We start from the raw sequence: 16167 nt of genomic DNA, 5'->3' as shown, positions 1-16167 counted from the left end.
GCGCGTCTTTCTTTGCCTCTTCTTTTTCTTTTCTTTATTTTCTCTTCAGTCCGCACGAGGCAGCGGAGGTGGCTCAGCTACTGAGCCAGTAGCCGGCCCGTGCGTTTTCTTTTCCTTGATTGATTGATTGATTGATTCACAGGAAGGGAAAGGCGCAGTATCTGTCACACTTGTAGCTGTGGACACCTGAGCCGCGCCGTAAGGGAAGGGAGGAAGGTGGGAGAGAAAGTGGAAAGAGAGAAAGAGGAGCCGTAGTGGAGGGCTACGGAGTAATTTAGACCACCTGGGGATCTTTAACGTGCGCTGACATCGCACAGCACACGGACGCCTCTTCGTTTCGCCTCCATCGAAACGCAGCCGCCGAGGTCGGGATCGAACCCGGGTACTCCGGCACAGTAGTCGGGCGTCTTACCACTGCACCATCCCGGTGGGGCTTTCTTTTCCTTCTTCTTGTCGTTCATTGTAAGTGTCGGTGTCCACTGGGAAGTGTTAAAATTTAGAGGGCGATTAATTGCACGCTGCCTTAAATCAGACGCTATAGTGGTTTGAAGTGTCCTGTCTCTTTTAAAGCAACGTCCATGCATGCAAGCGAGGAACCACAAGGACAGCTGTAACGGCAGACGTTAACGGTGTCCCATTCCACACTTGGAAGAGGATCATACACGGGCACCCTATGTTAAAGCGAAAGCCTTGCATTCTTGGAAGAAGCAAACTGCATAACCGGAAGTCTTTCGCAGACTGCGTTGCAAGACGTCGGGGTCGCAAAAGGTCACCTGAGATCGTACGAAAGTGTATGCGTCTCCTAAGGCATATCAGTGATGGTAGAAAAGTAATAGCACTAATGTTTGCACCTATAATTTATATGATTCTTCTAATAAATACTGCTCCCCCTAAAATAGTTCCTTTTTGCATTTGCACATCGAAGGAGACGTCATTTCTTGCATTCTTGGCAGCTCTGCAAGGTTTCTGCTAGAATACATTTTCGCTCGCGTATACACTCTTCTCGATAGTGTCCAGAATACCTAAATGACGCTTTTAAAGTGAGTGTAGAGGCGAGTAAATGAAAGGAAGTAGCAACGACGGAGATCCGGTGAATAGAGGAACATGAAGAACAACAGCAATAATATTTCTTCTCAAATGTCACTGATAGGCATTATCATGTGACAGGCAGCTTTGTCATGGTGATGCAGATATATCCATGCAACGCCTTATTGTACACGTGTAATATTTTTGGCGCCTTTAGAGAACTTTCACAATAAAAAGTTTCAGAATTGTAACTGCAAGCACAAATTCTTTGTGGACGATCCCTCGATAATAACGAAATTATTGAGCATCCATTTACAATTAATGTGGGCACTCTAGGATTCCTTTGACGAAGGAGAGATTGCATGCTCTCAGTGGGCCACTTTCGACTTTATTGTTTTGTTTCGAGATCGCATTTAAACGTCCGCGGTCCATCACAGGCATATGTGACAGCAATTGTGGGCCCCATAATATATATTAAGGCATTTAAGAAGATTATGACATGTTTTTTATTCTTTGTTAATTACTAACAAAGCAGTTGGATTATTACTTGCCTTTATCTCTTTATCACACATCTCGCTGTATAAACGTTTTATGGACTCTACGAATAATGGCATAATGTCGGAGGTACATATGTCGTTGGTTCGAATCCCTGTCGCTAAGCAGCCTGCAACTTCGTTAACTGGAAGATGCAAAATGAGATGACACTACACTGAATGCTGCTCAAACTGCGGTCGCGCATTCTGACCACACCGCGGTCACGCTGTTTATAAGGAAAGCAAGGCTTTTGCAGTAAACAAGCAGCTCACTATTGGGCGAGGTGCTGAATTGATTAGGGTAAATCAGTCATTTATAGTAACCGTAGATGAATTTGAAGACATGCGGTTGTGGCCTTTGTATGCCGGCGGCTACGGTTCGATGGAGGCGAAACGAAGAGGCGTCCGTGTGCTGTGCGATGTCAGTGCACATTAAGGATCCCCTGGTGGTCGAACTTAGCAAACCACTACATCTGCATCTCCTGTTTTTCGTTCTTTCCACTTTTACCTCACCTTACTCCCAGCCCTTAGGGCGTGGTACAGGTGTGCATAAACTAGTGTGACAAATACAGCGTCTTTTGTTTCCTGCCAACCCCTCATTATTATTTAAATAAGCGCACAAGGAGAATTTATTGGGAACATACATACATACAAAAACGCACATTACTCGCAAAACAAAGCACTATACAAAACACTATAGGTTACATATGCATAATAAACTAAATATAACATGATTCCCCAGAGAGGGGAAAACGGTATAAACGAGGAGGGTTCTAATAAAGAACGACAGGCATATCATGTCTGTTGCTTCATACAACATAGAAACTGCGTCTCACCGCGCAAGAATGAACCTTATGAACGCTACACCAGTCTGTCAGCTCATGTACCCATTCAATCGAACTATATCGTGGAGACTAGCTACCGCTGCTTACTTTTCAGCTTTGAACGGTATTTACAGCAACAGTTGATAGGAGTCCCCTTCGGCTTCTCTCTAATTATCTCATGTCGAATCTTACTTAGCAAAATGCTTTTAGGGAAGCACTCGAATCTGACGGTGTTACGCTCAAATGTTTGTATGTATTTTCAAGCATTCTTTAGAGTACAACCTGTCGTGGTATCAGACAGTCGCTATTTGAAGCGACATATTCACACGCAATGTGGAGCCATGGTCTCCGTGCACAAAAATTTTACTACCCTCAAGTGACCTGGACCTATATCAGTGAGGCTGTCCATGATTACGTGGCGTCTACCCAAGCGTGTATCACACCTTCCTTTACTGACAATCTGAAAGATCCCTGCGTTGTGTGATGTCAGCGCACGGTAATGGCCCCAAGGTGGCCGAAAGTACTCCGTAGGCCTCCACTACGCGACCTCATTCGCCCTTTCCGCTTTCACACCCACCTTCGTCTTTTCCCTCTTAGCGTAGCCGACATATCTGCGAGAAGGCTGGCAGATACTGCGCCTTTCCGTTCCTATGAACCAATTTAATATTTACATCAAAAATACCGAAAATAATAAATTGACCTGGTTATGCGTAGGTGTCCTTGATTACGTGGTATCCTTCCAAAAGTGTACGGTGCCATAAAAAAAGGACTGATTTATTTATAGGAAGGGAAAGGCGCGGTAACTGTCTCACTTGATTTCTGTGAACACCGCAACTGTGCCGTAAGGGAAGGGAGGAAGATGGGAGTGAAAGTGGATAGAGAGAAATAGGAGCCGTAGTGGAGGGCTACGGAGTAATTTCGTCCACCTGGGGATCTTTACCGTGCGCTGACATCGCACAGCACACGACGCCTCTTCGTTTCGCCTCCATCGAAACGCAGCCGCCGAGATCGGGTTCGAACCTGGGTACTCCGACACAGTAGTCGGGCGTCTTACCACTGCATTTGTCTCCAAACCCTAACTTTAACTGCTTGAGTACGAGCAGCTCACCAATGCAACGTCCCTCTACGACCTCTTCTCGCCCTGGCTCGCTGCTACGGAGGTTCAGCGAGAGATTGTCGGAATCGCGGGGAAATGCACCACATTGCTCTGTGCAGTACAGCAGCTGACCAGAGCCGTCATCTACGAGGAACTCCAACACCACCTCCTCGTTTATACCGACGGCTCCGTGGCCAGAGATAGTTGCTCGCTAGCAGCGCCGGCTACCATCCCCGCCCTGCAATTGCACAGACAGCTGCACCTGTCATTTCTGGGTTCTTCCACCACGGCGGAGCTGCTGGGCCTACGCCTAGGCCTGGATCTACGGCTTGAACTGGCTCCGCCGCCACCCAGGTGTGCCGGGCTAAGTGACTCCCACGCTGCACTCAGCCGCCTTCGAACCACCGGCCGGGGAACTCCGTTGCTATGTCAGATTCGCGCGCGTCTCGAGGCTTGGCCGCGCTATACCGGCACAGTGGATCCCCGGGCACTGCGGCATAGAGGGCAACGATTGTGCCGACGAGCTCGCGACCGCAGCACATGAACTCCCTCCTAGCGACGAGCAACTCGCTGTGGAGGACGTGTGTGCGGTAATCGAAGGCCACCTTCGGACGCAGCACCCCGACCCACGACTCGCAAGAGGTGAGCGCATTCACAGTGTCAGCGGCCGCTCGCTGACTCGGCTGCACCGCGCAATGATCCTCCGTGCACGCATTGGATGTGTGTGGCCTGGGGAACGACGGATGCGGCACGGACTTGCCAATAGTGACGTGTGTGACGGCTGTGGCGAGGTAGAAACTCTCGAACATCTACTGCACTACGCCGCGCTAGCCGATCACGACGTGAGTTGCTGCCGGCTTACAGAGCGCAGGGGGTAATCCCAGATAGCGTAGCTGTGCTCCTGTGGCCGCCGGGCAGTGCGCGCGTCCGGGAGCGAACACACGTGAGCCTGTGTTAGTATATCAAACAGGCGGGCTTGATGACCCGCCTATTTCACCTCGCCAGATAGTGCATGCTGTGACTGAACACTCCAGGTGTGCTATTTCGCACAATAACGGCCGATCGCCCACGACAGCCGTCAGTGCTTTGTACAGTGTGCAAGTGCGTGCGTTGTGAACAGTTGCTTGGACGCAGAGCTATTGCGGAGGCCCTCCCGATGTGCCGAGTGCTCAGTGACCTAAGACATTTGCGGGTGGGCCTCAAGCAAACTACTGTATACTGTACCATAGTGTATATATTTCTTTTAATTTTACCTACCCTTTTCTTTCTCTCTATCGCTCACCTCTTTGATTTTTCTACCTTTTCCTCTATACCACTTTATTTGCGCCGCCCCAGTTCAGGTGCTTCAGATAGCAGATACCGGGGCTGGCAAACATCTTTTCTTTCCTTTTCTATATACAATAAATAACCACTACCACCACCACCACCACCACCACCAGAGATTCAGCCTGGTAGTAGGAAAGCGCCATCCCAAGTTTACAACACAGTGAAGATGTTGCATAGGCAATCTTCTGAAGAGGTCGCGCATTTCTCACTGCAAGTGCGCCAAGCTGAAACAAAGACGTTTCGGCACGAATCACTGCTGCCACGTGTTGCGAGGTACGGGCTGCAGATTCTATGGAGGGTTTTAAAACGGGGCTTTAATTACAGTTGCGACCCCAAAACAAAAGATGGTCCTGGGCCCTTAAGAGGTAGCGGGCTCCCTGTGCAGCCTTTCTCGTCCGCTGCTAGAGAACTTCTTCCTCGCTGCTGGGCGCGCTCCGCATAACGTGGTCACGCAACCCTGCCGTGGTACCAGGAAGCAATGGTTCTTAGGTGTTCGAGCCGGGGCCACACCCGAGTTCCAAAGCCGGAGTTGCATGCACGGATCCGAAAGTAACAGACTCCTTCCACCATTTGAAGTCCTTCGCCGAGGCTGCGTCCCATGATGCAGGGTTGGATCAAGGTGAACACAAGGCACAACACTCGCGCTCTCTGTGCACGCACACACACACATTCGCGGAAACCCATTGTCTGTGCTGCCAAAGTGACGAACGACCGCCAGATGTCGTCTACCGCCCCTCTGCCCCTTGCTGGTTCTCACTGATCGAGTATTCGGCTTCAGGAGGTCGTTGTTACTAGGGTGGTCTCTCGGTGAGGCGCCTTTCTTTTGCTGCCTTTCTTCCGTACAATTTCACGCGAAATGCTCTGGCTCCTTACACTTATAACATATCAAGGGCTTCCACATAGGTACTCCCGAATGGTTACTACTCTTCTTACTTCCCGACTCATCGGCTCTGCGTGAAGTATCGGGGCGCAGTGAACCATGGTCTTTGATGTGGAGATCTACACGAGGCTTCTGTTGCTCTCGAGGGTTGAGGTTTTGCCCCTGATACTTGTTTCTCAAATCTTGCCCAGCCCTAGCCAGCCTAAAGCTGCGGCTTCACACGTATTCATGACACGTAGCACGTGTCAGCTGCGGCTTGACACGTGCTACGACCTGTGGCGGTTCTCCACAGAGAGCAAAGCCATAAACTTTTCCGGCCACATGTCACGGCTAGTTGAGTGTCTTTCGCACATCCTCTCAAAATTGATGAGATAGAGAGGGATGTCATCTCCAACTTTGAATGGCTGAAGCAAGTTCGTCATCGTTATGGTACCTCCAAGATGCGTGGCAACACTTTCACCACGTTCTAACCTTGCCCGCTCGAGCCTTGTCTTTTTGATCTCGAGCTCAATCCTTTTGCTCGCTCTCAGCATCCAACTGAACTTCCCTGGTTTCCTTCCCCTTCTGCTTCTATTGCTCATCAGCTTTCTTTTTTTTCAGTTCGGCATATCTTTTCCCAAACATTATTTAGCTTGTCCTCTTCAAAGTCCACCTCTTCAATAGCGAGGCGAATTTCTGCCGTTATCTTCCTTTAGCTTACCTATAAGTTCACCTGCCAACAGCAGCACTTCATTTTTACTTAACTTCTTAATGTCCATGGTTGGTGAGAGCCAACCAAAAAGTCTTCAAGCTAATCACACACCCAGTGGTAATTTATGAAGTTCCCGAAGATAACCCAGTTCCTCGTCTGGCAGTATGTAGTCGCTCCAGCACTCACCTAAGAAAGAGTCTACGATGGCCGTTGTGCCTCTCGGAGTCACGAGCTAACAAGTCCGGCTATCCCAGATCATCGAGGTTGCCCCTTGAGCGGTTGCTTTCATGGCTTCACGTTACGCTGCAGCGAAGGTGACTGCTTGATCCACGTAGCGGACCTCCGTTGATCCCAGATCGTCGAAGACGCTCTCTCGTCAGCGGATTGTCCAACAGCCTTGTCCCTATCCCGCCGCTGCCAACCAGGTTGTTGCGAGGTACGGGCTGCAGACACCGTGAATGTTTTTAAAACGGGCCTTTATTTACAGTTGTGACCCAGAAGAAAAGAAGAGTGTCTCAGATCCTTAAAAGGTAGCGGGCTCCTCGTGCAGCCGTTGTCGTCTGCTGCTAGAGAAGAGCTTCCTCGCTGCTGGGCGCGCTCCGCACAACGTGGTCACGCGACCCATCCGCGGGGCCAGGAAGCGATGGTTGTTGGGTGTCAGAGCCGCGGCCCACCCACGTTCCAAAGCCTGAGTTCCACGCACAGATTGGAACGTAACACTCTTCATTAGCGCAGCCAAGGGAACCCTTTCGGCCTAACAAAGAGCTTTAGCACGTGTAACCAGGTGATTTAATGTGGTGGTTGTAAAACATTTATTGTGGGAACCAGGGTACATTACAAGGATTGAGGTGGTTCCTGATCCCGGCTGGTGTCTGTCAGGCCGCGCCTGGTCGCGACCGCTTCAGCCCAGTCAACCAGCATCTTTTGCGCTGCTGGGTCCGAGCTGGAGACCGCGATCTCCCAACCCTCTTGGTCCGTGAGGCCCCATTGGGGCGGTGGCTTCAAATCTTCGCAAAGAAATATTATGTGATTGAAGGTGGCTCTAGGTGCGCCACATAGAGAGCATGTGGGGTTGTACCGGCCCGAGTGTGCCAAGGCCAACCAAGCTGGGGAGGGAAAGGGTTTGGCTTGTAGCTGTCGTCAGATTATTTGTTGGGATTTTCAGAGAGAGGTGTGAGGTGGGGGCATAAGAGTCGTTGTTCTTGGTATTGAAGTGTTATGTCATGATAGGTAAGAAGTCTGTCCCACGTGCTTCCCCAGTCTTCGGTATGCCCCGCTCGGTTGACGTGCGCTCGAGCAGTTGAGTGGGCTGCCTCGTTATCGGGGTTGCCTGCATGGCCTGGTACCCAGACGCTGTGAATGGGTCGGGGAGCTGTGTGAATTAATGTGTCGCGTACACGCTAGGTTTAACCTTAGCTAAACCACTATCATTGTTTTCTTTTAGAGTGTTATGAATTATCCAAGTGTGAGGAGCATAATTCCCGGTTCTTCAGACCTCAGGCCATGAAATATGTCGCCTTTTTCCGCGGACTCCTCGTGTGAACTGGGGCACATATCAATTTTAATAAGTGTTGTGGATTGTGGAGGGCAATCTCGCAAAATGCTTTCTGCCGCTTTGCATAGCTCGCCTTTAGCTAAATTTGTAATTGCCTACTTGGAGTCACTTAAGACAGAACCCGTCGATTTATCCGTGATAAGTAGCGCAACAGCAGCTATTCGGCTTCTAAAGCTGACGCGTCCTTATCCACAGCCGTGTTAATTATTTTTCCTGTCCTGGTCACTCCACGTACTGTAATTTTATAATGGGTTCGCTTAATTGAATCTGTATATATAGCACGGGCGTTTTAGTCATACTTGACATTCAACACATCAGTTTGCGGTGTTCGTCTCCCATCGTGTCTGCCTGGAAGCACATTCCTAGATATCGGTTTCAGGGTTAATTGCAGAAGACTTCCGAAAGTATCGTTTGTCTTACCGAATTCATTACAGGAATAATCCTGCGTTCGCTTCGCCGGCGTCTCCCAGCTTTAGTTCGACAAAGCCTTTCAATTTCTGTTGTCTTGTGCGATGTCAATCAGTTCCTTTGGGGTATTCAATACTACTAACCCGGGACCCCTTTCAGTATTGGCGTGTTTTGGCAGTCAGAGAGCAGTTTTGTATGCCGTACGTATGGCACTGTTGACAAGTTGCTGATCGTTAAGACGAAGATAATAGTATGGGAAAAAGTAAGTCATTCGAATAATAAGAAAAGGTCCGGGTCAGCATACAAAAATTCTTCCTCCAGCAGGGCTTAACGCCCACTCTCCTAAGGAGCGCAGCAATTTGGCACATGGTCGTTTGTAGTCTTTTGATGGCTTCACCACTGTATGTGTAACGCTAGATTAACAAACCTAACAGGCTGATAAAATTGACTGCGTGCACAGGGTGCCCAGCCACACTGATTTTAATGCTCTCCGTGCTGTTGGTTTGTTAAGTTTTTTTAAGTCTTCCTCAATTATTAAAGAGCTCTGATTCTTTAGGCGAGTAGGTGAGACCGTTGTGTTGCAGAAATATATGAATGAGGTGTGTGCACTCTGCAGGAACTTTCACTTTTCGCTGTCTGTTCTGCCCTTTCCCGAGATTTATATATAATCCACAGAGATGGAGTGTTTAATATACGAATGCTATCGAATAACAGCGATAGATTTTGAATAGTGAGTGGTTAGAAAACAGAGATAAAATTACTTTTGTGGAGTGCTTCCTGTAACATGATTCATACTCCAGTGAGTTTTCCCAGCTGCATGCAAAATCTTATCTAAGACATGAGTCACGTCTAGTCCAAGAATATTTCAAGCAGCCTTAATTGGCTACTGGTGCCATATTGTGTTTGCCACATGATAACTTGTGCGAACAAACCCGGTCCAAAGCCGCCCATAGTATGACGCACAAGACTGTCCGTTTGCGCATGTGTTTACTCGCTTTAGGATTAAGCGCTCAAGTATTTATGCAGAGCTCAGGGAGATAGGGTGCAGGCCTCTCAGTTATAATCTCTTTTCAGGTATAGGAATACAAGAAGTCTAGTAAATTCGGTCCTTACTTGCTACATCGCTGTCGTCATTATGGTAAAATCAGCTTTTATTTCAGACTCTGTGATATCTTTGTCAAGGTCCATTTTCTCCTTCCCCTGATACTCGTCTGGCGAAGGAATGTCTACCCTGGTGTTCACGTATGCATGCCTGAGAGTAGCTCTCAAGGAGTCGCTGCCACATTCACATGCATGTATGATTCTTTGCATCTTCTTTTCAGATGCCGACCTATTTAGCTTTCGATCCACAAGATGCATAAGGAAATGTTAAGTGTTCTTGCATCTAGGCTGACCATTCAGGCAATCAAAAACCTGATATCGAAGATGGGATGTGAGGTTGATACTTCGAGATGATCTCCGAAGTTTCTCGGCTTCCCGCCGAAGTACGGAATAGAATGCACCCGGTTGAAAATGAAGAAATGGACGATTTATTTACATAGTAGTTACAGCGAGTTATGATCAAGATCGAGATCAAGATTATTCGAGGCTCCCCTAACGCCACCTTTTAAAAGCTCCCAATTCGCCAAGCAGCTATCTGGTGAAACGGTTGTCTCATGATCACCAATTGCAGTCATTCACGGAACACAACCACGATAAAGGGGTTCCTTCCTACTCTCGCCTGCGCTCCACCGCGGTGCTGGTCGGCTGATGTATAGCTCGCACATCATTCCTTGTAGTTGGAATATTTTTCGGCGCCAACGAATGTGATCTATGTCCGTGCCATGTCAACCCACTGTCATACATGCGTGAATGCGCGCGTCTCTGCCAACTGCTGATTTATGCTCCTCCGCTACCTGGTTCTGTCACCACGCTTGATTTGATGGAAGGGCTAACGGGTCGCCATCATGAACACATGCGCACGACCAAAACGCATATCAAAAATGGGATGACGGTGAGTAAACGCGGGCACCAAGACGCACACATCAATGAATCTTGCAGCATCCGCGTGCTTTATTCACAGAACTCTGTCAGTTTACCGACAACTATTCGGGTTGCCGACAAGTCGAGTCTAAGCCAATGCTCTCGACTCAGTTCTTGGATGTAAGTTTCTATTTCACTTTCTAAGTGACTCAAGGTTTACAGGGCTTGCGATTGTGCTTTTGCTAAAGCCATCACTTTTCAGGTTTTTGTATGCTTCCCATAAATATCAGTCTCGCTTCTGGAACTGGGCCTCCCTCTATCTTTTCAGCCTCAAAAGTAGCAGTTTCTGTGCCCTAAGCAGCTAATTAGCCCATTTGTCAAGATTTATTACTTTTGTTAATGGCGTTAATCTAGAAAAAATCATAAAACAACAATACAAGTGTTCTTAACCTTAGATATATTAGGCCTGTAATTCTTCACTGCGATTGAGGTACATATAATGTAATTCTCACTGCCAATGTTCATCGCCATACTTTCTCTCTGTGCGGATCTGATGTTTTTGGTTAATGTTAAAGCCGAAGTATCGTCAGTACGGTAATAAATTGGTCTTTCCGGATCAAGAAGTAGGGTGATAGTCCTTTGTTATGTTTCTGCCTGAATCTCTTTCTGCCTGAATTCCGACATCTCTTATACTCCAATGCTTAGTGTGATGTGTTGGAGTCTCCTTGCTATTACTACTAACATCTCATTCTTGGAAACAGCATTCGCCTTCATGACGAGGGCGCTGCCCGCGTATCTTATCTTTAAGGGTACTCTAAACGTTTATGACGAAAACTTAGGAGTCGGACCTTTTCTTAGATAAGATGTGCAGAAAAATCAGAGTCATGTATTCCAAATTATGACTTACTATCCAATTTTTGTATACCATATGGCAGTAGCCGAGCAAGGTTTATATTAATGATGTCTCTGTAGGCAGTAAAGCCCGTCAATATCGCCTTAGATGTTGTTTCTTCAAGTTTTGTAATGTCACGATAATCATGAAAACTTTTTAAATATACACTTTGCTTAGCTTTTGAAGCCCCTGAAGTTACATTGCCATCTTGTATGACGCTAGGCGTGCCAGAAAGCCACTGGTAATCTTCAAGGCTCCTTCTACGACTGGTCGTACTGCTGGTAATGTGTCCCCATAATGCGGAGCAGGTAGAGCAGTAGCTTGCATCGAAGCGTTCACAACTGTAGGTTTGGCTTCCAACTGAGCCATTTGTTCTCCAAGCGTGACATAACTGGGATAACCGTCGAGCTCAGCCTGTGATCCTCTCCACTGTGTTTTTGATTTCCTTACTAAGCAGTTGCTGTATAGCGTGTTCTATTTTCTCCAAACGGGACTCTTGTATTGCAATCTGGTCAAATATTGAGTAATAAACGTGACCTCTAGTATGCGCGGATGTGGGCTCTGATGCCTCATGCTTAACAGCATGCACACTGTGAACTTCTCTACTAACTGCTACTAATGAATCCTGCCTGACATAAGCCAAAATGTTTCTCGAATTTTCGGCATCGGGGCCTAGAGGTACAGTATTTCTCTAAGCTGCCGAATTTTGTTATTAGCAGCTATAACCTGCTACTGGAGTAATTTAACATGCTCCGCCAGCTCCTTTAGCTATGAATCTTGAGATGGCGCACCTGGCACATCCTTTGACTCTTGTGTAGGACCCATATCCATTGCTTTCTGTCAGATAATTGATTGGGTTTGGAGCAATACACTCCGACATTGGATGCTAACCGCGTTCCTAGGCTGGCGCCTCTGAGTTACATCGCTGGGAATTATTTGATCCTGGGCCTGGTTTCTCCTTGGTGCCACTTCTTTGCTCTCAACGGCCTCTGTGCGGACATCTTGCCATGTTTTCTCCCATGTTGGTTGGTTGGTTCATAGGAAGGGAAAGGCGCAGTATCTGTCACACTTGCTCTGTGGACACCTGAACCGCGCCGTAAGGGAAGGGATGAAGGTGGAGGTGAAAGTGGATAGAGAGAAAGGGGGCCGTAGTGGAGGGCTACAGAGTAATTTCGACCACCTGGGGATCTTTAACGTGCGCTGACATCGCACAGCACACGGACGCCACTTCGTTTCGCCTCCATCGAAACGCAGCCGCCGAGGCCGGGATTCGATCCCGGGAACTCCGGCACAGTAGTCGGGCGTCTTACCACTGCACCACCCCGGCGGGGCTCCCATGTGACGACGATTGTTAATTTCTGTTTGCAGCCTCACTTGTCATCATCTGTTCTGCAAGTATATCAATACTTGTATCTGCGGCTATAAGTCGGGTGTGAGCCCCCAGACAACGCAATGTGGCGCATAGGTTGGCATATACCCGTGGATAGCGGCTCGTGAACGTCACCGCATCTCCAGCACTCTAGTTGTCTCTGCCTGTGACCTATTTTAATGCTGTTGAAACATGCTTCAGGGATCTTTCCTTGTAAGGAAAGGCTACGAAGGTGATGCTCAGGTACTTGACAAATGTTGGGAGCGTGCCCGCAGCAAACGTGACAAAAAAGGTCGAGACCGTAACATCATGCTTCTTTCCACGTTTGGCGCATCTAAGTTCTTCTCAGTTCGCTAAAAATGCCTTCATTCGTTTCATAGATTTAAGCCCATAGAACACACCGCGAAAAGAGTCAGCGGATGCCGGTATGTATGCAGAGGCGTTCGCAGAAATTGTCAAGTTTTTCTTTGGCTTCAACGTAGGCGTCGCCAAGTGCTTGGTATGGGCGCTGACCGTAACCGAGTTGATAGTGTCGATTATTGATTGATCCACAAAGAGTGCTTCTGATACATTGACGCTGGCGGCTTGGCAAATAGCTGCTGATAGCTTGACTGGCCCGACTTCAACCAGGCGAACGGTGTCTTGCGGAAGAAGTGCAATCTTATCATCCTCTTTTAGAAAGCACGGTAGGTGCTGTTTCTCACCACAGTCTGTGGGCAGCCGCTTTTGCGTGACACTGACAGAGGCGGGTACGAAATGCAAGACAATGAGGCCTCTTGTTGGCGTTCTCCGGGGCGCCGAGCTACTGGGGCTCTGAGCGGCGTTGATGCTTTTCTGCACAGCGAGGGCGCTCCAGTTGCGGTCTGATAGGTTCGTTTCGGTAAATGTTATCACTTTTGACTTTGTATTCCATGCTGCGCTTGTTGCTGCGCCCCGCGCACCAACACAAGTGCGGGGCGGCAGCCTCTGAACCAAGGGGTAGAGCCGCGGTCAAGCCGCAACAGTAGCGTTAGCGTGGTGACCGGAATGGTCGGGTATGTATGTGCCTAAGTAAGCTATTTGCCGCTTCGAGTTGGCTCGCTTCCGCGCTTGGTGAGCTTCTCGACAATAGGATATGTAGCTTCGTGTGGTTCGATGACCTCGGCAGTCTCTCTGGCACGGCTGCTGTCTCTGTGTCTAGTGAGAGTGGCTTCCTCTATGCCATCTCTGAGAGTCTGAGACTGTCCAATAACTGTACCTACCGACCCGTCCAAGAAAATAGCGTGCCTCATGGGAAAGAGGTTCTTGACCAGCTGGCCGGAAAGAACAGACTAAGATTGGCAACAAAAGACTGTTTGCGTCCCGATGGCGGGCAGGAGGAGAACACTATTGTAGACACTGTCGTATGAGGACTCACTAACTGGGCGGCGGGGCCACCAGTAGAGTTCTTCACAACGCCATATAAAATTTCGCCCAACTACAGATACATACATTTTCTCACAAAATCCTAACTACCGACTCTCAACCACCTTGGCCCTTAGAGCCATTCTAGGTACCAGCCTAATGGAGCAAATCCGATTACGAAGCTGCTGTTCTGTTTCTAGAGCATACGTCAACCGAACGACAGTAGATACGCCGAAGACAGCTCCTGAGGTTGGCTCACCACTTGCAGCTACAGTACACGAGACTACCACTCTGAGTGACTTAAGTACCCTCCACGACATCCCACCCTATATAAATCCTAATATATAGGCACATTCAAGCCGGAACGTTTGCCTTTCCAGCCCTGCTGCCTGTATCCTCCTCGTCTAACTTTAACCCCACGTTTTCCTATGCGTAGCCCCTAGAATCACATTGGAACGTTCTATGTTCATGTGTACAGTTTCCACCATAGACCAAACGGGGCCTTACGGACAACAATGGTTAGAAGACCGCAGTCGGAAGCTCAGATCCGGCCTACTAGACACTATTAAACTGGGCTGAAACGGTCGCCGTCATGCACGGCCTGCCGGCCATCAGTCATGATCAGGAGCTGGCCCTTCTCTTGTAATAAGTAATTCATAGCTCCACAAATCAGCATTGTACCGCCACCGCGATACTTATCTGCATAGCACGAGAGGACTTGCAGTTGCAAGTTGATAAAGAGCATGATGACCTGCCGCATCAACTGGTGGCATCGGGCGGAGCTTTGCACGCGAGTGTGGTACCATAGCGCCACCCATAAGGAGGGCACGGAAGCCTTACAAAGCAAATTCGTCTCATTAAATCTCATTGGGTGCTGGGTGTGTTCACGATTTAGCGCCAGGACGAGTACAAATAGGTCCACAGATGTTGGCTCGCGGCATTATTTCAACGTCTGCTCAAGGTCGCCACCAAGGGTTATTAAACTATTTCATACATAAAAATTGAGGTTTAAGCACTGATTGTAGCCAGTGCTGTGGGCGAAGTATGTGCCTAGGATGGCTATGCAGGGTTTAGCAAGGTTGCATACGATTAAAAGGTTTGATTTACGGGTACATTGAAGCTTCTCCAGCAGCTTAGGGCATGAGCGCTCTGTCACAGCATTTAAATACTGCAAAATGTGTTGAATTGTCCTGTTTGAAGTCGTCGTTCTTATGCCCCGCACGATCAACTGTTTACTCACGTGCACCGCAAAGAGGAGAGAGCTGTTCTTAATAAATTTAATTTAGACGGAAATGAGATCACTGTAATTCAAAAGTGATCCGGTACATGAGAAAATTATTAAAACAGAAAAGCAATTCATTAAAATTTGACTGATTCGAGAAAATAGGTATTGTGAATTCGGTGAATCCGGCAGGGGGCACAGTCTAATTATCACCCCGCATTCATTTAATGCTAATGTAGCTAAACCAGCTACGCAAAAAACAGGTGAAAACAATGGTACCCAAATAAATGAGTGCTGCCGCATTTGTTTAAAACTTTTCAGGAACAGAGAACCACATGAAATGCAATAAGTATTTGTGAAATCACATACGTCCTAAGACAGATATTAGTGCTACCATGCGCCGTCATTATTTACCGCTGATTTCCGTGATTTATGGAAATATCAATCATATACAACTGGGGTTATGCATATCAAACCGATTCCGTTGGTATATATTGAATCAGTTCACAATCATTTTGAGGGTACCGGTATCGCAGGTATTCTAGCCATTGTGCAGGTCTGGCCGGGGGCAAGGGTGAGGGTAAGTTCTGTTTATTTTACAATATTAATACCAACGTTTTTTTTCAACCCTACGTTTCTTTCCAGAATCAATCATGGGAAGCCGTTAATGACTGCATGGCTTTGATACATATAAGCGACTGAGCCAGAAGTGTTTGCTAAGGAAATAAAGATACTTCCAGGGCTTAAAAGTTTTCGTCGGCCTGTGTTAATGTCTGATCGTCATCAGTTGCTAGAATAGACATTGCTGATAGTTCTGCTATTTCATGTGTTTTAATATGAACTCAGAGAATATAAAATTAACCCAGGAAATTTATAGGGCCTTTTAACCTCGGCCATTCATTCCGCCAATTTGTGGCATGGAAACAGAGACTTTAGGCTGGGCAAAGTATTAGCCATCCTAATTTTGTTTGGTCTTTGGGGCAAGGAATTTCGTAAGAGG

At 47.8% G+C, this 16167-nt stretch overlaps 1 protein-coding gene across 1 annotated transcript in view; it reads left to right on the top strand.

Annotated features, from left to right (window-relative positions):
* LOC146181284 (uncharacterized) overlaps positions 1 to 15916 on the top strand; it is a 29726-nt gene extending 13810 nt beyond the window's left edge. The window contains exon 5 of the mRNA XM_084577874.1: positions 15813 to 15916. Coding sequence (XP_084434000.1) covers positions 15813 to 15869 — 57 coding nt within the window. The 3' untranslated portion in view covers positions 15870 to 15916. The remainder of the gene's footprint in view (positions 1 to 15812) is intronic.
* The last annotated feature ends 251 nt before the right edge of the window (positions 15917 to 16167 follow it).

Source organism: Amblyomma maculatum, chromosome 8, assembly GCF_055883805.1.
Source record: "Amblyomma maculatum isolate TAMU_Amacu chromosome 8, ASM5588380v1, whole genome shotgun sequence".
NCBI lineage: Eukaryota > Metazoa > Arthropoda > Arachnida > Ixodida > Ixodidae > Amblyomma > Amblyomma maculatum.
The sequence above is the reverse complement of the archived record's forward strand: the minus strand, read 5'-3'. Positions and strand labels throughout refer to the sequence as shown.